General features: G+C 39.3%; 1 protein-coding gene across 1 annotated transcript in view; it reads right to left on the bottom strand.

The window, feature by feature from the left end:
• Positions 1-337: 337 nt before the first annotated feature.
• rtn4r (reticulon 4 receptor) overlaps positions 338-22,792 on the bottom strand; it is a 45,536-nt gene continuing 23,081 nt past the window's right edge. Inside the window, exon 2 of the mRNA XM_006803849.3 lies at positions 338-2,431. Coding sequence (XP_006803912.1) covers positions 1,050-2,431 — 1,382 coding nt within the window. The 3' untranslated portion in view covers positions 338-1,049. The remainder of the gene's footprint in view (positions 2,432-22,792) is intronic.

Below are 22,792 nucleotides of genomic sequence, written 5' to 3' on the forward strand. Positions count from 1 at the left end.
ACGGGCCCATTACCTAAAGTGAAAAAAGTCTGAAAACGATGTCACTCACAGGATAATTTTGCTGTTGCTCTAGCAGGCTCTCTTTGGACTGTGTGGAGCATCACAATGCTGAAACTTTGAAGAAGCTGAGCAAAAAACAACCACAACCTGGTTGAATAAAATTTTCAGTTGACTCTTTTTTTTTTTTGGATAAGGTTTGTACCCCCTCCCAACATCTATAATAAATAGAGAAAATCTTTTTTTTTTTTTCAAATGATAGCTTAAAACCTAAACTTCAGATCTAGAAAAATTGGATAGAAAGTAATTGTCATCTATGTTTAAAAACACCACACAATAATAACATCTAAGAAATAAGAACTTTTATTCATAATATATTCATACTTGTACACAAGTAAAATAAAATGCATATCTATGGTTCCATTGCAGTCTCCATGAACAAACTGATAGCATTGTTTTTTGTTTTTTTTTTTGGTAAATGCTATCCATTATCCTTCCTGTCATGAAAATATAACTAAAATCAGGGGAGGCAAAACATTTTTTTTTTATAAACATAAAAAACCAAAACATTACCCAACAAATGCATGACTTTGAATAAATAATGGGGAGAGATTGTTTATCTTCATGAAACAGACCAAACATTCTTTGTGTGCTTTCTGTCTCTGATTTCCTGTACGAGTGTTCTTCTTCTTATGTTTTTTTTGTCTTTTTTTTTCGTCTTCCAGTGGTCTGTCTAAGCAGTAAAAGCTTTTGAGAGGGAAAGGGAGGAGTCTCCAAAGTGTAGCTTAGACACAGTACAGTTGAGTACATAGAGAACAAACAATTTTGGGCACCAATTCATTATTTACATTAGATCTGTAGTGTTCTGTAAAGGCATCCATTTTGTTAAATGTACTCTAACGTCTTCATTATTGTTTTTCCTCAGCAATGTTGGGTCAAAGTGACTCCTCTCTTTTTAGTCACTGCCAGCTTTAGATGCCCCTGCATCTTCTGTATCATTGTCATGAGCATCAACATTCTTGAGTCCAGTGTTCTGAGGGAAAGCGGGAGTCCTAAGACATGGCTAGAGATATCCAGGTCATGGGAATGAAGAGAAAGTGCAGCACTTGCAAATTAGAACCCCGACCTTTGATGCAGTGGGTGTCTGATTTTGGCTTTTTGGAACACTTCTTTTTCTTTTTGTTTGATGCTGTGGATGATTCCAGGTTGTCTATAAGGTCAGGGTTTAAGTTTTCCAAAGACCTTTCCAGGGTGTTCGACAAGGTTCCTAGTGGTCCATCATTCTGCTTGTTTTGGGTCTCATTTTTTGTTCTTTCCGGATCCTTATATTTGGTTTTGGACATGTTCTCCTTTTCCTTAAGGGGGTTGTTAGTGATTTGGCGACTCTTTCCAGACAGGATAGAGGACTTGTCATTATCTCCAAGGCAACACCTGGGGATGGTGTCCCCCACAGGGCTTTCAGTGGAAAGGAATTTTCCAGACTGTGGCTTGGAGCTAAAGAGATTGGTCTGGATTTGAGGTGTTTCCACACATCCCTCCAAATCTTGGCTTTTCAGTCGTTTAAGGTCCTTTCCCGCCAGGAACTCGGGGACATTGCACTCCAACTCAGAGCTGGAACCTTTGAAACGTTTGAACCAGTCCCACAAGCTTCTGGCCCGACAATCACAAATCCACTGATTCCCATTTAAACGCAAATACTGGAGAGAAACCAGTGGGTCCATGGTCTCCCCTGTCAAGACGGTAAGATTGTTGAAGAACAAGAACAAGGATTTCAGCTTACCGAGGTCACTAAAAGCCCTGGGTTGGACATAAATAACCCGGTTTTGGTGTAGCAGCAGCCGGTCCAGATTGATTAACCCTCGAAACATGTTGTCTGTTACTATCTTGATCTTGTTATTGTGCAGGTGGAGATAGGTGAGGTTACCAAGATCCAGAAAAGTGTCATCATGCAGGGTTAGAATGTTATTGTCCTGCAGATAAAGGTACTGTAGGGAGAACATTCCTCGGAAAACCCCAACAGGGAGCTCTGACAGGCCACACCTGTGCAGGTGAAGGGTATGCAGCTTAGTTAAGCCCCGGAAGGCTGTTGGGCTGATGGTGCGGAGGTTGCTGTTGTCTCCAATGTCCAGTTCCTCCAGTTTTTCTAAGCCATAAAAGGCTCCAGCCTCAATGTAGCTGATGTTGTTGGAGTACAGCCAGAGAACAGTAAGATTATGGCAAGAACTGAAACTGGTGGACCGTACCACCGTCAGCTTGTTGCTCTGGAGAAATATTCGTTGGCTCCGTGCTGGGATCTCAGTAGGGATGGAAAACAGTCCTTGTTGTTGGCAAGCCACAGTAGGCCTGGGTTCTCTGTAGCACACACACTTGGCAGGGCAGCTGTCAGTCTGAGGCACAAGGTTCAGCCACATCACCAGAAAAAGGAGTCGCCCCCCTAAGGAGACAGAAAATCATCAGTGGATTAGTAATTAACGTAGGCAGAAAGATTTACTAAAATAGGTAAAAACAAATGTCTCCAGGTCAGGTTGTAACATACAAAAACCCTTGAATCAATAAGTACATTTCAATCACACAGCAAATGTAGAAACAAGCCTGATGCAGAGCAATGAAAATTGTGGCTGAAACAGTTGTGAAGTTTCTACTTGATAATTTTGTGTTTTGTGACAGGATGTTACTATATAAGCAACATAAGACTCCACCAGTTAATGTGACAGTGCACACCAGCAAATTACAAAACAGACAAATTCCAAAATATTTAATTGCATGAAGTATAATATTCAGCACATTACTACAGAATACCTAATCCTCTTCGTAACAGAGATTCAGCATGAAATTCAACAGTCATGTTATTTGGATCTGGGGACACATTGCTTCCCCGATGGCTCTGGTGACTTAAAGACCTAAGCAGCTGAAGAAGTCTCATTTAAAATCGAGTGGGTGTGTTTTGTATGGAATTAGCTTGCTCTAATAGGGGGGGGACACAACTAAAGATGTTTTGATCATCTAGAAACTGACATTTAACGTGAAGATTGCAAAGAAGCTTTCATGCCAGGGATTGATGCCAAGGGCCATTGTGGAAATGGGCTACAGACATATTATATGACACACCGCGAGGTTTGTAAAAATCCATGTTTAAAGTAATGCATATTCATGACGCCACTGTTAGCATGAACTTGTTAAACACGACAATGACTGACGTGGGCTCAATCATGTAAACAATGACTTTTGACATCATTCTGTTGTAGGAACAGCTGAGGTAAAAATAAAGTATCTATTGGGGCTGATATATCTTTCACGTAGCGATGAAGGTGTCAAAGTGTCACAAGCATGTCTAGTATCATCATGTAATGGCAGGTACTCCTTTAAATCTCTGAATCCTCTTCAGCTCCTGTTCTTACTGAGGATTTCCAATCTCTGCTCTCATGCACATGTGAGGAATCCCAGGTTTGCAGGCATGACAGGTAGTGAGCCTCTGGAAAATGCATGAGCCTTAGTCAGCCCTCCCTCCAGCCTCACTCTCCCTCTTCTCATTCCCTTGCAATGTGTTGTGGTGCAGCTCATCTCTGGACCTTGTTAAACGGAGCTCTGGTGTGGCCTGACAGCAGCCCTCTGCTGCACTTTCCTTGCAATCTCCCTGCTCAGCCGTCAGACTGCCACCGGAAAGCTGTCAAGGCTTTCCACTCTTTCTGCATCGCAGCACTTTTCCCTCAGCACTGCCTAACAATAGCAATATTTTATCGCACGGCACGCTTCGTGTATCTCCTATGCCGTCTTCATTTTTTTCCCCTCTCTCTGCTGTCTATTCATTAACAGGCTATTTCCACCTACGCATTGCATGTCAAAGCCTGGGCTCCTCAGCTCTCTGCATAATGTCTTGTCTTTGTTAGCATCTGTTAAAAGATAGCATATGCCACACAATGTCATGAACTCCAAAACGCATCTTCACTGGATCAGACCAATTACACTATAACCAGAAATCTGACAGTCATAGCATCCTGGCAGTTTTGTATTATGTTACACTTTCATAATCAAGTATTTGATGTCATAGTGTATCGGTGTATCAGTGTCAGACCTTTCACCTTTCACTCTACAGAAAGTCATACACAATAATCTGAAACGTTACATAAAAAAGTATGCTTTGGAGCTGTCCCGGAGTTCAAGCTGTGGAGTTGTTGACACAAAATACAACAAGGTTATGGTGAAAAATCCATTCCTTATCAGCTTCTGCCAGCTTTGGTTTCAACTCTTAATCTTCTACTATCTCTTTTGTCAAAACATGGCTCAGAGCACAGCTTTCCCGCTTTCATACCCTGCCAGTAGCCTCTTTTCTAAGAGCTATATTATTGCACAATAGCAACCTTCTAGTCTGTTTAAGCGCGGACAAACTTCTTTGTTTTCTCTTGAGAGACACCCGAGTCAAGTACATCATTTCACCTTCTCTCTCTCCAAGACGTGTACCTCTATTTACATTTTCATTATTGGGGTGATCCATGTATTCTACAAAAACTAGTCTTGCAGTGTCTGTTTCACTGGCTGCTATTCTGTAGGTGAACGTATCACTTTATTCACCTATCTTTTTGAATGGCAGTCTTTAAAACCAGGACTGAAACGTACTAAGAAATGCAAAAAATACTTCATACGTTTTATTGTTTGAATTTCATTGTGATAAAAGAAAAAATAAATCAATATTCTGAGAAAGAAAATCGTGAAAACAGTCTGTGTTGTAGATAAACAATATCAGCAGCCAACTCCCATCCAAAAATACTTGTATCAGTACCCTAGTAGTAGCTAGAGGATACAATACTGGAATGCAAAAACAGAGTTGTCAGCAAGAGAGGTATGAGTGGGTGCAGACTGCTTTGTTTACTTATTGTATGAGTGAGAAGTCACTTAGCTAGACTTCTCACTCATTTTCATGTGCCTCAGGCATGTTTGGAGTTGGTGCTCCTTTGTCTTAAAATACAACATACATTTAAATGCTCTGGTCCTTCCAAGGAACACAGAGGGCATACTGGGACAGCAAATTCAGAGTGCTTCAGATTCATCACGGTGGCTTTGCTTTGAAGGGCTGGGGATTGGGCAGGGACAGCTAACATGACAGTCTTATCCCCTTGGCCCAGAGTGAAAGTGATGTCTCTGTCAAAGATGAATCACAGTAGTTCTCCAGAGGGACCTCCTGGCCTCCTTCTGAAATTATACATTATTGTGTTTTGAAAGGTAAGAGGAGAAGAAGAAGAAGAAGGAGAAGAAGAAGAACTGCATATGAGAGCAATGGTCCCTGACTGAAAGGTCATGTATGCGCCATGAATCCCTCTTTGTATGCATATTTTTCTTATATCAACGTGAAGAGAAACTATGGATGATACTACTAGACCTCTTTCCTAAAAATTACAGTAGGGTTATGTTCACATAAAATAAACTGCTTCCATAATCAAATAACTGATGTCATTAGAGTGGGATTAGAGTCAGAGGTTTCACCATTTACTCTGCAAAATGTACGCTGCTGATTTAAGAGTTTATATTATTGAATGCAGATTTTTTTCACGGATACATTTTCCCAATTAAATTCTCACTTCCAAATACATTTACAATGTTTGACAAACACGTTCTTGCTTTCGTACTGTATCTCTGTCTTAAGCCACATGGTAAAAATGATGAAGGAGCTTTAAAGATGTGGTTAATGTTGTGAAAGGGTGTATATATTAACCTGAACCATGATATTTTCCTAAATCTAACCAAGTAGTTTTGATGTCTGTGCCTCGTGAAACCCCGATCTGGGAGAAAGTTCAGCATTTTTACTGATGCCGCCACCATCCCCTTTTCTTCTGAATTTGTCTGTCTTTAAAATGAGAACTGCTACCTTTCTGGCAGAAAGTCATACTGCTGCAGGGAGAAAATATGTTACCCTTAAAAGGTAACTGAAAATGCAGTTTTGTTGTATGGAAACATATTTTTTAGGATACCGGGTTGATATGACAGTTGCATGAAGTCCAATTTTAGCAAAGCCTATGCAACTAGAAATGACAATCTGAGCTATAGAGTAATATAGGGCAATAACTTGAGGCACTGCATACTCACAAATTGTAGCACTAAGAAAACATTCCAAATTCATTACTTCTTTTTTAAAGACAAAACTACTTTTATGCTGTTTATGCGTTTATTTGTTTTCCCTCTGTCATTTAAAGTGTATCTTGACTTTTGGAACTCTACTGTATCAACTTTTTATGAAAGTGTTATGACACTACGTCTTTCTGTGTTCATTTATCCTCAGGGGTTGACTATTTTTGCTCTGTGTTCCCTTCCTTCTGGTATTAATTACAAAACAATATGACAGCTCTGTCTACTAAATTTCTTTCTTAAATACATTTGTTTGAGATTTATTATAAATGTTTGTAATCAACATATATTTGCCCTTTGTTTTATTGCCTTCCTCTTGTTACTCTTTTTTTCCAGGCAGCAAATCATTCATTTGATTCGATAGACGCTATAACCATCTTAATCTTCTAACATGGCTAAAGCTGTGAAAGATTTTATTGTAACACAAATCATTATGATTTCCTAATAGCACACTGTTGTCATTGGCCCTTTCATATTCACATTCAATTTATTGCCATTTACCCCAGTGTATCATGGAATAAGTAGTTTCTGTTTTAATCTATTATTATTATTATCATCATCATTATTAACTATTTTACATAAATAACGTAACTTTACATGATTTGATAGTTAAAACCAATGTACAGCACACTGGTATGAATGTGAAGAATCTGAACAAATGTTTATATGAAGAAACTAATTACATTTCTCTCTGTAAAGCTTCTCTTTTTGTCTGTTTAAACTTTGGATACATTCTAAAACTTTCATTGCTGTAGAGATTTTTCCAAAATAATGTTTTAGGAAAAGCAAGAATTACAGGGTAGCCTATAGTCCCTCGGTCATGACAGAACCGGAGGATATTCCATTTAAGTTTGCTTTGAACCTCTTTTCCTTCATAAGCCTGTGAAAAGTTTTATTAAGGAGAAGAAATGGTCTTCACTTTCAAGAGCTTCACGGAATTGCAGAGGAATTGGTTGGAAGGGCATATTTATATGGAAAAAAGTTATGATCTGAAGTCCACATTGACCTTTTTAATGCTACTATATTCACTCTGTCACTGAAAGTATAGCTTTCAAAAGAGACACTTTTCATCTGTTACTCAATTTTCATTGGTGTTAGTCTTACTTGTAAGTCAAGTTCTTCACTTACATATTCCAAAAGTTTTTTTTTTTTCACATAACATTTACTTTTAAAGTTTTGTAAAAGGCAACTTAGTATTTATTATTGAAAAAGTTTTCTTTCTTTCTGCATCCGGATGTGAACTTGTGTCAATTTCAACCAACCTCCCAGAAGAATGTCCACAAAAACTCAAAACAAACACACAAAGACAGATTTGTGCTTGTCCTTACAATATTGATGAACCAGATGCTATAATCTTAAATAAAGATGCACACATCAGATCAAACAGGTTATTTAGGGCACGATGGACCAGAGACTTCAGCTGGAGTCTCTCAGCTAACCATAGAGTGTTGCTGGGGCACCAGTGGCAGCTTTAGCAACCAGATGAGCACACAATTAGAAGACGAACATGGGGACAGATGAGGTCCTGTTTGACACACATCTGACACAGCACTTGCCCAAGCAGATGGCTCATGAATAACTGAAGGAACCGGAGGTCGGCAGGCAGAGGAAAAAACTGAGCCAGCCAACGGTGTGTGTATGTAAAAAGGTGGGCCTGCATAGATTTGCATGCATATGCATTTACATACATTCTTTTATTGCCTGGTGAAATTTAAAATAAATGGCAATGCATCATGCACTGGATACTTCTGACTAAACCTAACTGTGGTAGACAAATAGGTTGTCATGTCAAACCACTGAGAAATGGCAGCAGTAACAAAAGGCAGTGGGCTGGCAAGATCCTGACAGTTAGAGACTGAGCTTGCAATCAGAGGGCCGTCGGATCGAATCCCTGCTTGACTGGCAAGCAAGTGGAAGGGAAAGTGGAGGTGAAGAGTTCTCCCTTTCAACAACTGCCATCAAATTACCATCGACCCTTCAATGATGCACTGACCTCAGAGCTGCTCAAATTGTCACTCAACAGGATATCATTCGAGACTGTGTTAGGCTCAACATTTGCAAACTGTTAGCGCTGTATACCACTGTGGAAGTAACTTGATAAATAAAAATACTCAACTAAAAATGTGCACACGTACTATAACAATAAATATTTTCAAGCATTTCTTTTTTGCCTCTATTTTTATTTAATGCTTTTTTGTATTTCAAATGCCAAGAACATTTTACATATAACAAAACTATAACATCAGCTTATGCAACAAAATATAATATTATAAGAGGACATGACTTAATGTTTCCTTGAGAGCCATAAAAACATTATTCAGTTCTTTTTAAGCAGTGCCGTGTTCAATTGCAGATAAATACTGAATAGTCAATGACATGTTCAACTGGCGGCATGTCCCCTAGTATATGATGGATAATTCTTGCATCAGCGATTGTGCAACTCTACAGTGCTTCTGCAACTATCAGTCAGTTTATCTACTAAATGGTACTGCCTTTTCTTCCAAGTTGCATTAATAATAGCTAAGATAGAGTTAGATATGCTTGAATGCCACTAAAATGAAATATTTGTGGGGTGGTGGCAAAGTGCCATTGGATTAGGGGCAGAAATGGCATATTCCTCACAACTCTATTGTATGTTGGCAGCAAACCAAGTGGCCTTCAGTGCTTCTACAACTCACTATGAAATGTTCCATCGAAGGCGTTAGGAGTCAAGTCTACCCGTGAGGTTTTGCAGAATGGCTCAAATTCAGCTTCATACCCACCCCCACATGTCACAGACATGGACAATTTTCTTGTGTAAAACCATGCAAAATGCATAATTCAAGTAATGTTAACTGAAAATAATGCTAGCAGTGTGCGTGTTTGTGTGTGTGTGGTGGGGTTGGCTTTGGGGGACTGAAGGAGTTCAGATGCACTCCTTGAGCCACAGAAGACCAAAAATTCAGAATGGCCTACTTTAGGGTTTGTGCCATGCAGACTGCCAGTAGTGCAGTTTTTTGCTTAACAGAGTGTATGAGGCTTTACCTTATCTGCACATAGCTGGAAAGAAAATAAATGAGGGTAGCAGCTACAGTACATGCCCCATGTGCCTAGATGTTGTTTTGCTCTGAGCTAGACTTTAGCGCAGGTGTTAACAACATTTACGATGCATTCTTTTTTGGGGGGTTTAAACAGAGCAGACATGAAGTACCTGAGAGGATTAATGTGAAAATCTTTTTCTGCAATGAAATTCAAAACAATGGTTAAACAACAGTTTAGAGCCAAACTAATAAAACAATGTCAGTGTTTGTTTAATTGCATTTGTCAGTAATTTTTAATATATATTTTTTTTATCATTAATGGGTGTTAGGTTAGGATACTCCTAAATGCATCTAATCATGGATGGATGGATGGATGTTTCCTAAGGTTTGCCACTATGATTTAGAAAGTACTTTGCATGGTCCAAACTGTGTTTGTTTTGATTTTTGTATTTAATTGTTTGCAATGTAACCAGTTCTATTTATTGAGTCATAGATGTTTCACATTAAATAAGTTATGTTGTTTCCAGAGTGTCTATTGTGGATGCACATCACTCATGTTGAATTCAATAAAATATTTACCACTCCAAAAAAATAAGTCATGGTCCTGCATGTGTAAGTTGATGGAGACTGCTACAATCACATTTAATGTATTGCCGTGGCATGGAAACGACGTATCACTAGCAATATTGTTCTCAATTATTTGAAAAGGATAACAGCCCATGCAAACGAAAGCTTCAGATAATGACACCATCACACATTAAGTGCTAAAAACAGAAAGTTTCTGCTCTGCTCTGAAAGTGTCAAAGCAGTGACAGCCCCCACAGGCGACCCTGTATATTGCTGAATCTAAAGATGATGAAACACCGTTTGGTCGAGCTGAGAACATGCGGTAATAAGTGGTTGCACAGCTTGATGTCATTGTAGCCTGTCTTTGCTGTGGGCAAATTTGAGCTTTCAAAGAATAGTATACTGTGTTTAGCAGGGCTGGAAGTAAAGTGGGTGCAAACATTAACCACTCAACATTTTTCTGATGGCTTCATTACTACAAAATTCCTATGTTTGGCAGACGCCCTCTTATACAAGCAATGATTGTGCTTGTTGAAGAGAAACAAGCTCTAGATAAATTGTTGCATTTGTGTGAGTTACAATTGGGGGGGAAATGCATCAAACAAGAGCTTAATCTTTGTCCAGTCTAGACAAAACAAACGTCATTCTGTGAGTAATCCATGTAGTTGTTTGGGAGAATTGCTTTGAAAAAAAAAACGAGTAGCTGTTGGGAAAACCAGCAAGGAATTCAGAATTCCTACCACCTTGTTGTTTTTGTTCTTGAGACAGGCGCTCAACTTAACCTTGCAAAACCCTTGCATCAATGATCGAAAAATTGCAAGCATATACATTAGTCACTCTGAGGTAATTCGTTGGTGGGTGTAGAGCAGAGACTGGTATTTTCAGTTGGCAGATTTCTCATTCATGTGAAAATGCAATGAATGACACAGGTATTTCAATGCCCAGGGGTGATAGGTAGAGAAAATGAGGCTGAAAATACTTCTGAAGACAAACCATTATTGACACCCATTTTTACTGCCATAATGTGTTATCTAACCTTCTTCAGTCTTCTCCACTTTTGCAATATTGCACTCTGCTATACTGGCCTGCTGACTATGCAGGCTGGTTGGAAATGTGTCCTCTTCAATCACCTCGCACTGAAACTAGGAAAGAAGAAAGGCCCGTGTAGGAGCCATTTTTGGGTTGATACCTTATGTATGCTGCTAGAGGTCACCTTTTGGGTTTTTTGGTATGGTGTGTTTAGTTGTAGGTATTTAAGGTAGACACACGTAATTAACGCCAGGTGTTTTTGTTTGGGAGGAAGCAAACAGTTTGTAACCGCTGCGCTGTTATGTTAACTGGTGTTGGAATAAAGATTCTAAAGGTCAAGATAAGTACAGCTGGAGTTATTGGGCTGTAGCAAATTTAATAAATACAATAAGTTAGTTCATACCAGTGATATCGCGTCACCCCCGCCAACGAACACCTCAGTGGCTTCAAGCGTAGGCTTATCCTCTACAGCCTGCTTGAACTACAGACCATCTCACGCTGGTCGCAACACCTGTCAAGATGTTGATATTTCACAATCCATTAGTCATCACTACATTGCAACATCATTACATGACTAATCAGTACGAATTCCTCAGACATCTAAATACCAGTCAAAGAACTTTGTGACAGTTCACCATCACACTAGTTGCCTCCAGGACTAGATCTCCCTATTAAGACATACACAAATGCGCAGAAGATTTGAGCAAACAATTGCTAGTAACCACATGTAAAATGTGTTTTTAGCAGATTAAAAAAGTTAATCACAACAGTAATATGTCAGGCACTCAAGCTGAAATGGTACACTGTCCTTCCCCCTTTACTTGTGTACTAGTATTTTGAGTTCTGTGTTCCGGTTTGTTATTTGGTAATTTCAGCTTGTTTTCATTATTGCTGATGTCCGAATAATGTTAGCTAAAGTTTTGATTTCCCATGATGCCAATTTCACGGATATTACAGTACTTTGAGTTTTTTCTTGTTACTATAAAAATCTGTTTACTGCCTCTGTGTTCTTTTGTATCGTGTTTAATGTGTGCTCTTTGAGCTCTATCTTTATTAGTTCATTTTCTATTTGGTTTCATTGTGGGTGGCAAATGGGGTGGCTGTAGCTCAGGTGGCAGAGCGGATCAGCGACTAACCAGAAGGTCGGTGGTTCGATCTGCTCCAGTGGCTGCTCCAGTCTGCATGCCAAATATCCTAAGCCCATGTTGCTCTCCGATGCATCCATCGGAGTGTAAATGTGTATGAATGTTAGATACTTAGCACTCAAGCTTAGAAGTGCTTGTGTGAATAGGTGTGATTGGGTGAATGAATTAGCTGTATAAAGCGCTTTGAGTGCTCGGACAGAGTAGAAAAGCGATATATATGAGAACCAATCCATTTACCATTGTGATTCTTTGTTCTTAGTTTTGTATTTGTTTATTTCTTCAGGTTTCGATTTCCTAAGTACATTGTCATATTGTTTATTGCTATTCTTTGTCTTTTTTGGTTACTGTTAATTTCATGTTTTGTTAAGTCTTTTTGGTACTTTTGTCAGCTACTAAAAAATGCTTTGCTTTTTGTTACATGTGCCCTACACTCCACTAGTGGTGATATAATTAAACTGAAAACTATCGATATCTAATGAAAACATTTGTCTATAAACAGCTCATTTACTTCACGTCATTCATTTTGAGGCAGGGGTATCTTCTAGTTTCATCTGTTAGAGATGCTTTACTGAAGCCTCAGAAATGGTACTGGAGGCAGAGTTCTAGATTTTGAAGTAATACAAATCATTTTTGTGTAACAATGTGAAGAATTTCTTGTTGTTATGCTCCCAGAGAATATGATTACTGAGTTTTGATTTTGTTTTCCCCCTTCGAGCCTTTTTTTTCCTCGGCAAATTCAAATAGTTTGTCTGCAAGTTATCTGTTTTTGTTAAGTTTCACTTCTCTCATCAGCAATGTTTTTAGTCACAGTAGGCGGCTCTGGGAACATGGTAGAGCATTTAGCAGCTTAAGAGACAGATTTTTCCCTTAGGCGCTGGTGAAGAGCAAAAGGCAGATAAAAGGAGAATAATAACTGGAGCAGTCAATAGATAGCCAGGCGAATAACTTGCGAATAAGTTGAAGTCACACAAATGACTGCTAATGTTGTTGTTGAATATGTACAAATGTATTTTTAACAGCATGTTTACAATATCATCATTAGGTTTTCAATACATTAGTCTTTTTCATAAATTGTTTCCACTATGTTATAAAAATGAATTAATTCTTTTGTGTTGTAATATTTATTTTTTTTATCAGTCATTATTCAAACACAGGGCAAACACAGAAGGACAAATACCTGCTCTCAGATCCACGCCTACAGCCAATTTAGAGTCACCAAATAAGCTGACAGCAGGTCCCTAGAACTGTGAGAGGAAAGCCACACGCAGGTACAGAACATGAAAAACCTACACAGGGCCCCAGCTGACCAGCATGTTTGAACCACAGCACAACAGTACGATTCAAAACAGTGTAAGTCGGGGGGTGTTGTTTTTCTCAGCAAAATCACAGACTGCTCAACAGACAAAATGATAGAGCTTGCTGTGATATCTGTCATACAGCACAGCAGTTATCAAGCTGTCATCTGGCAACAAATTGTTTAGCTATATGACACACGGGAAAGTATACCTTTGAAATAGATGAAAAGGCAATCGTGCGGGATGTAAGATCCATGCCTTCTTAAAAAAGGTATGGCGTTTTAATAACATTTTAATGACATTTAATTGCCCTCTAGGAAAAGGAAATCAATGAGATCCCAAGAGGAAGAAGATGAATATGGGAGTTCCAGAAAATAAGATGAGGGGGGCAGCTAATGTCCAGTTTGCTGCATGATATAAAACACTGAGTTTGTGTAATTGTATGTAGGCATGTAATATTTATACTATTGACTCATACCGTAATGTCAGCGGTTAACTGATTCCAATAATTTACAGCAGATCCAACTGCATGTGATCTTTTAGGGTAGGAATTATGGATCCATCATCTCACGCACTTATTCTTTAGTTTGTTTTATTCCCTCTGTATGACTCATCAGACACACAGTAAATGAACTACAGAGATGTCTGATGAGTCATAAGAAATCACAGGAAAATGAAAATGATGAAATACAAAAATTTTGTGGAAGACTGCAAGCATTAACTAATTCTGTCCAGCTTCCTTGTAGATCCATCTATTTTGGATGTGTAGGCAGCCCCGGAGGCATGTTGACCTGAAAAAGACAAACCTCTCTCTTCCTTTCATCTTCTGAGTCAGTTCCTGCAAGCAAATGTATTACGGCCAATATCACGAGGCCTACTTCTGCTGTTCTGCCCTGAAACAACAGCAGTGTTCTTAGCAATGTTTTGCACCTATCAAATTGGATTTTTACCGGCCATTCTTTCAAAAATAGTGTTGTCAGAGGAATGCACTGGAATCTAGTTGCGTAATGAAAACTATTGAAAACCCGGTAAATAATTGTGGAGGCAGCAATACTGTCTGTGAGCAGATGTAGGTGGATTTTGACATTTGTGAGGTATAGGATCTCATATCTTCCCCTGCCTCCGCATACATCTGATTCATTCTTCATCCTAGACCTTCCACTTAAACCCAAAGCATGTGAAATCTGGAGGTTTGAAGCGGAATTTGGCCAGCATCCGTCGATTCACCACTGACAGTATGTGCTGAGGCAAAGCAGACGGTAGAAAACTCACTGTGCTTAAAAGAAAAATGACAACCACTGGCAATTTACTTGAAAATGGAATACAAATGGAGTGGAGTTGCAGGCCTTTATGAAAATAAGTGGTGAATAATAAAACCACATTTGTTTGCATATGAACAGAATGACTGGAATGACTTGAAAGGGGCATTCTCTAATAAATTCTTAGTGTTTCATTTCAAAGTGAATATTTTGCTTGTGAGAATGCAAAATAGACAGAAAGGATAAGTAAGCCTTTCAAACTTTCTGATGTAAATGTCATAACACAAAACACAGAGTTAGCCATCTTATTGTTCTGAAACAGAGCAGGTATTTGTTGATTCTAGGATCTCAACTTCTGCAAAGGCCTTCATCTAGAATCTTCTTTAGTTTCAATGAGTAGGAAAGAATGGGATACTGGGCCTTTCCAACAGATATTTTTTAGGGACATGTTTTCCTAACCTCAACCCCTAAAAACAAAAAGAAATGGCTGAAGCCTGGTTCGTTTAATAAGCGCACTTCACAGAGCGTCTTAAAGCGAGCACTCGCTCCTTTGGAATAATGAAAGGGGAAAGAGATGTGCATTATTTACCACCCGCCTCAGTACCGCCGCACCCTGCGTAGACAAAGTGGCCTAGTGCAGGAAAATGGATTTTCCTGCAGGGGAGCTCAGATAAGAAGTATACGGGGAAGGAAGGACAGAAAACAAAAAGAGGGGTGAAAACAGAGAGACATTAGCCAAACCCAGAATCAGTTAAATTTCTTCACATCAGCCTGTCTACTATCTCCACCTCATCCTCCCTGTTGGCCTGATAAGGGCAGTTCTTTACATCAGAGGCCTCCACGGATCAGTAACCTTTTTTACTGAAAAGGTCGAGCATTGGCCCAAAGCTCAGTTCATGCTGGGAAATCATCATCCCTGCTCTTTATCTCCCAGGTGAGGGATGATCCAAGGCTGAGTGCCATGTCAGAATGCCCCCAATACGCCCTCTAACCTCTTCAATTCCTGGGCTGCTCCCAGAGATAGAGAGGGGAAGTGTAAACTTGGTTATATACGCACAAGTGTGCAACACATCACACTATCCAATAAGACCAGAGTGGCAGACCACTAGTAACTCACAGTGATGCTGCAGTGTCCGAGCAATGGGTTGGTCAGCCTACACCCCTCCCTTCTGAACAAAACAGTCACGAGTTGAGAAGAGGGGAATAAACACACCAGCATATGGCGGCCACCTGAAACCTTAGCTTGCCTCCCAGAATCCAAAAACCTAAAGCAATTTGCACACATCACTTAACCGGATTCCAACACAGGTGTGTATGTGTGTGTATCTGTTTATATGAAATTGCATACAAGTATTTGTGTGTATTGTTGTTGCTGTCACAGTTCCAAAATAACTGTAACACTGTAAATGATGCGCTGGCGCAATTTGCGTGTCACTGTAGTGTGGGATGACCCAACTGACAAGACTTCCTGCTTTGCTGCCTGGGTAATGAGTCATTCCAGCCCTGGAGAAAAACAATCTGGTATTTTTAAACTGCATCCTTCAGCTGTTCCTTTCTCCCTCGAGCTCCATCTTGTAAGCTCTCAGTGGCTTGTAATACGAATGCCATTTGTAGTTCTTGTGCTAATGGGCCTGATATGTCTGAATAATAGAAATGCATTGCAGACCTTTTAATGGTACTCTTGGTTCATCCATGCCCCAACAATTTTGATTTAATGCTCTACGCAATGCAGCAAAATGTGAGATTACCATTTAATCAGTAGTCCAGTGCTATTAGCGTTTTTTTCAGGTTATAACACTCCAGCGTTTTGAATGTTAAAAGCGAGGCAAACACTATGTGTTACATAAATTTTAGAAAGTATGTTAGTCTCAGTTTTAGAATCCCACAGCACCGAAATATAAGAATATGAGTTTGAGGGAGCTGTTGGATAAAATAAAAATGAGATGGCCAACACGTCCCAAAATTAAACAGTGCACAAATATTTAGATTAGAATTAACTGATCTACCACTGCAAAAATACTACAAATGTTGAGTGTCTTTGAACATAGCTGGTAAATTATTTCAGAAGTTGATTTTAGGGAAAAAAATGTTCATATTGTGTTATATTATGTGCCTGTTTTGTTGTGTTGAGATTTATCTGACTAATTGCATCACATTGTAAGTTCAGTAGGTTCAATTTGTATATATGCAAAACTCAAAAGCCACCTCAATCCCAGGTCTGTGTTTGTCTTATATAATCTCACAGCATATATCTTAACAGCTGCAAATTTACTTTAGTTTTTTGAGTCACTTCACCAAAGATGACAAACAATTATTAGTAAGTTGCTGCAAAACTCACTAAATACAACATGTTATCTTTACGGGAATTTGATGTGTGTGAAAATGAACTTCTTATGATCCGTGAGTTTTAAGGAGCTTGGAAATAAAAGCAACTGGACTAGTTTCTTCAAGATGTTTCACCTCCCCATCTGAGAAGCTTCTTCAGTTCTAAGTCTAAATGGTGGAGAGGCCCAGGTATTTAAGCCCTAGTGGGAGTTGTTGCTTAAGAGGGTCGTTGACCCACTATTGATCATGTGGCTTACCACATGAGCCAAGGTGTGAAAAAGAGTGTGGGTCATTATTAGCAGGGGTTTGGGGTGAAACCATTGTGAGACCTGGCCTCACCCTATCATGAGATCAAGATGTGATAATGATGTACAATAATGCACAGATACTTTAGCACAGTGTTTGTTATATCTTTTTTATGTGTGTTGAAAGGCAGGAATATGAACTGACTATAATTTACATACTGCATTCTTGCTTGTCACAGTCAAGGGTCAAGGAAAATGTTACAAAGTGCTGCCAGTGGTCCTTGGGCCACAATTTGAGAACTGTGGCTCTAAGTTGTTCTTGTGGCATTTCCACATCCCAGAATCTACTCCTAAAAAGCCATCAAGTCTCTTAAGTTAATCCTCATTTCTATTTAACATTCTTTGATTGTTTGTGTTTACATGCACGGCTTCTGTTCATGTTATGCAATTTTATTAGCTGGTAGTTTAGCATGCTGTTCACATATGCATGCTGCTGAACATGTGGCCCTGTTAGAAAAACAAGAAGGAAAAAGAGAAAGACAGACGGCGCTGGACAAAATACCGCTTGATCCCCTCTCATCTGAAAACCTCTAAAGTCGACTCTCCTACTGACTGCATTCTGCTTAGAGGAGCACGGTGCCACATTACCTGAGCAGCCATCGCCTGACAGCAGGGATTTCAATCATTGTGCTTGGCTCATATCTGTATTTCCTTCTTCACCACCTCCCCCACATTCCCAATGCAGCCACCTGCCACTGTCATGCTAATTTACTAGTGCACACTGATGTGAGCACTCATGTTTTAGGGCTTTCTCACAGACACCATCATTGGCTGGCAATTAAAGTTTTGTGCAATTTGAAAAAGGAAATATGAATAGAAACAAGAACAACTTTGCACTCTCCTGAGGAAAATTTGACATGACAATGGAAGATGGTTATGCACGTTTTCCGAAGAACAAAATAGCTTTGAAACAAGTATGACAGAGAGCAAGTACTGTAACGACATTCATCTTCACAGGTAGGCAGCGCATTTCTCCAGGGCATCTATAAATAGCAGCTGTGCAGCAACTGCAGTGGTTAACAATAGATTATGTTTGCGCTTTCACTTCTTGCTGCAACTAAGGTAAATGACCTGCAGTGAAGCAGAGTAAACAGGAAAATAGATGCTCTGTGTTTTTTCTAAGAAGGAAATTATGAGATTGCCATTAGTCTGGCTAGCAAAGCAAAATGCAAGAGCGCTGCAATGAATTGAACATATAAACACAAATCAACAAATCTTAATGTGTCAATGTTGGTTCTACGATTTTACACAAACTCAACTTAACCAAAATGCTAATCTTCATACACATTTACAACATTCACAAAGCTGTTGGGGCTTTTAAAAACAAAGCACCATGGACTTTCAGAGCTCACTGGGAGCTTATGCAGTTTCCACATATCCATGTGAACATGACATGCTACGTGTGATTAATGGTATTACTGTCTATGCCAAGATAAGAGCTCAATTAGCTGTGTGGGCAAGGACCTTGACTCTATCTCCAATGACTAATCCCATGGTTTTAGTTATGATTAGCGAAAGCAGAGTTTTAATCTTTGCTTCACAGTGCCTGGCACTAGGCCAGACACAACTGATTTTTTTTTTTTTTTTTTTGTCGTAAAAACGCACTCTGCGATGAGTGACATGGTTCAGCTGGCCTGACCATTTGTACGATAGGGCCTACAGGTTACATCACCCAATCCTGCCAATCACTGCTATTTGTGTGCTTTGGTAATATCAGTGGCAACAACCATTAGTAGGAAATGAATTAATCTACCTTGGTAGTATTAAGGAAGTGCTGCCTCCTGAGAGTTACCATCCATACTAAACCCACTCATCCTCCCAGAGGGGAGTCCTGCCTACGTGATTGGACTGGTGCTGGTTTCCTGTAAATGTATTTCTTGGTATAGCAGTATTGTCAAGGGAGATCATCTGAAGTATATAATCTCTAAAGAACTTTGGAATTGTCAAATAACTGTAGATCCAACATTACTTTGGCACAAAGAAATTCCCAAGCCTCTCTTTAGTTTTCATCGGATGTTCAGCTCTTTAAGATTTCACTCAAAGACTTAAAAAACGTTGCTGTTTGATGTTTATAGACATATAAATGATTCTTAATACAATAAATAGGATAAACAAGTTCAAAAGCCTACACTGTAAAGAAACCAAAAGAGAAAGTTGTATATAGCATATAATAAAGTGGTAATGTTTTAGTTTTTTTGTTTTTTTCTTTCAAATATGACACTGTGTAGAAGAATTTTTTGCAGCAAAACCCATTTTGCACAATGATGCACTTTGTAGAACTCACCCTCTGCAGGGGAAAACGTAGCACACCATCTGTTCCCCAATCCCTGGCAACAAACAAGAGACAGACCAGCACAGCAGACAGACCAGCAGACACAGGCGGCCACCACTCCTGCATTAGCAAAGAATTGTGGGAAACAGGGAGGCTACTGCACAAATGCAGGGCAGCTAAACAGGGGATGAAAGCAGTCATCAGCTGTTAGAATTTGATCAGGAGGCCTGAGCTGACACTGCACATCAAGGAATGATGCAAATTGAGGCAGACACCGCAAAGGAGCTGCCGTGCAATAAGAGAGACTCTTCATAGCAAATGAGCAGGAGAAAGGAAGCCAGTGGGATGTGGCAGGAGATGAGGGAGAGAACGAAAGATTGTAGCCACTATGCAACGGAAAAGACCAAAGACAGACTATCCAAGCAGAGGAGACTAAGGAGGGAAACTCTAGAACGTCTGAAGACGCAGCCAGCAACAACAGAGATTTGACATCGCGTGTGGTTACGCAGAAAGAAAGAGAGAAGGAAAGATTTGGGAATGCAATTCATTTTTAATCCAAGAAGCCAGACGTTCGAACAATGTCCCTCAATCAGAATACTAAGTGACGAACGTTAGTTTGGATTAAGATTAATGTGGCTGGCTCACCACACACAAACACACAAACAAACACACAAACAAACGTGAGTTCACGGGCTGTCACAAGCGTATTCTTCTGTGAAGCAAACACGTACGTGGTGCACACACACACAACATGAGGTGTTAAAGGATGGAAGAGAAAAGAAGAGACTCAAATGCCTAAATATGCTCTGGACATGTGAGAAAGGCTTAAGCTTGCCCCCTAGTGTTCATTCCACTCCCTTATGACATCAGAACAACACACTGGAAAGTATTAGAAAATTACAGCAAGATATTCAGTTTCTTAAACCCACTAAAATACAATCTAACTATTATTAATTTGTTTTATCAGATATTTTTTCAAGATGCTTAATTAACAAAGAAACATTTTTTGTTTCGATTACTGTTTTGTGCCTTTTTCTTTCTTGGTTCTAGATGTACAGTAGTGGCAGCCACTGGAATTGTCTGCATAGATGCATGCAGGCACACATGCTGTTACAATTCGACTCCAAGGTTCCGGAAATTTTCTGTAACTGGGTTTATGTATGTTAATAAATAATAAAGCAGTCTGTAATCAAAGCCATGAAGAAACTATGTGCGAAAGTGGGGGGGAAAAAAGGCTAAATATGGTGGGAAGTAGACAGTTTCATGACTAATGGTGTATACGCTTGTGGATCGACATCAAAGTCAGCACTACATTAATAGAAAGATTCATTATTTGAAAGATAAAAAAAGAATGCAATCCATTAATGAGACCTTCTTCCGCTCGTCTTTCGAAATTCTCCATTTTGTATTGCCAGCAGCAGATTTGATTTAATAAGGTGCGATGATTCAACACTGAAATGCCAGCACCAAGAAAGAAAACACACAAAACCATTCACACTAAACATGCTCCGACTACAGAAATGACATACTATTGTTTAATAAAAACAAAATTTGATTGAGACACTGTAAGATGAATGTGACTCAACTACCATTAAGCACTACATTAGAAATCACTGAAATATCATTGAACAAAATAGGCATCATATAACATATCAGCACAGCGCTGTGATAATCTCTAGCGCGGATACAATTCTGCATTGCTCTTTGCCTCACTTCCTTACCTTGTTGCTCCTGTCACTTGTTTCAGAATGTCATAATTCTTCTGATTATTAATACATATGCCTTTGGGCCTAAATGGTGCAATCTTATTGCCATGTTACTCTGTGGTGTTTTTTAATAGTTCTTCTTCCTCTTTCTCCCAAGGCTCTGCAGTCTGTGAATAAATACACTGGAAACCCTGACTGTTTATACTGGCTTCCAATCAAAACTCTTGTTTCACGAGGGCCAATTCTTGGTTTATGGCAGGAAACACCTACATGCAATAACAGCCTGTGTTAAAACAAGCTGCTTATTCCGGTTGTATAATTTCACAATTAAAATTCAGAGTTGTGTTAGGTTAAATGCCAAAATAAAAGAGATTATTTAAAATGACAAGAAAAGCAGTGCCACGAATGCAGGAAGGAATGTGAGAGATCTTTATAGTAACGGAAATACAAACTGAATGCTTTGGTAGCACATTGTAGCAAAATTCTTAATCAATCCTGATCAAAAGTTGCTGATTCCTGCCTTGCTCCTTCAGGTTTTAGTATTTTGTTATCGAAGTATTTTCTGCATCACTTACTGGAATAAACTGGTTGTCTCAACTATAACTGTTTCACACTGTGCGTGATACAAAAGGGAGAGAAAGCCACCAAAAGAAAAGAATGATACTAATATTAAAAAGCACTGCATTTAATGATTTTTCCACATTATTCCCTCCGTTTTTTTTCTTTTCTCTTTTTCCATTTGAGAGCTGGCGCCAACCTAGAGATGGTTGGTTGACACAGAGCTGAACATGCAGGTTATGACTTATTCTCTGTACAACAGACGAGGCTGACCAGGATCTTATACGGACAAGATAAGCACCTGCCCTTTATAAGCGAAGTGGGTTATTACATGGGTCTGTACAATTTCCTCTGTAGAGGCCACTCTCTGATACAGCCGACAGAGCTTAAGAGTGAAAATGCAAAGCCATCACCTTATTGCAAGGAAAGAGAGACTTTGTGGATTACAGTTTTAATTTTTTTTTTTCCTAAACTGAAGCACAAAGCAAGGATCAGCAAACAACAGCAGGAAATCCTCTTGTATATTTAAATGTAATATCAGGCCTGTTTGTGTTTGAAATAGCTTCTACTTTGGCTTTTTCATATGTGCATAGAAGAAGAAAGCAATTTCTATAAGAAGCTTGCTGTTCAGTGTAAGCTGACCAAGATATATTTTGCAGCAGAAAGGAGCCAAAAAGAAAATAAGATGCCACATCAAAAGCAAATATCAGTGCAATCTTGTCACCTTAGCTAATGCTATTATTCAAACGCTAGTATCTCTTTTTCTGTCAGTGGTCTTGTACAGAGCACAGGACTATTTCTTATGGTTTCTACCTTATCCTCGAGACTATGTTCTCTTACAAAGAGAACTTATCTGATGGGACATTACACTTAAATCAACGCTTTGAAGATCAGGGTTGAGGTCACCATTTGGATTCTGGTCGTTAAAAGAGTAAGACTAGACACACTCCCCAATATGAAGTCGATAAAGTATCTACTCATCAGGAGCGTGTGACAGTCTGAGAGATGAGACCACATCAATCATTTGAACTCGAATAGCCAGTGTCCCTCCGTGGCTCAGATGAAACAGGGAGCACAGACTGGCGGCTTCTTAAATAGGCACCAAAGGAGCTAAGTGGAGAACATAGCCATCTGTCTTATTTGAGGAGGTCAAGAGGTGTTAATGTTTGGGTTTTCCATTGCTACTGAAAACCAAAA

The sequence above is a fragment of the Neolamprologus brichardi genome, chromosome 12, assembly GCF_056152115.1.
Source record: "Neolamprologus brichardi isolate AB-2024 chromosome 12, ASM5615211v1, whole genome shotgun sequence".
NCBI lineage: Eukaryota > Metazoa > Chordata > Actinopteri > Cichliformes > Cichlidae > Neolamprologus > Neolamprologus brichardi.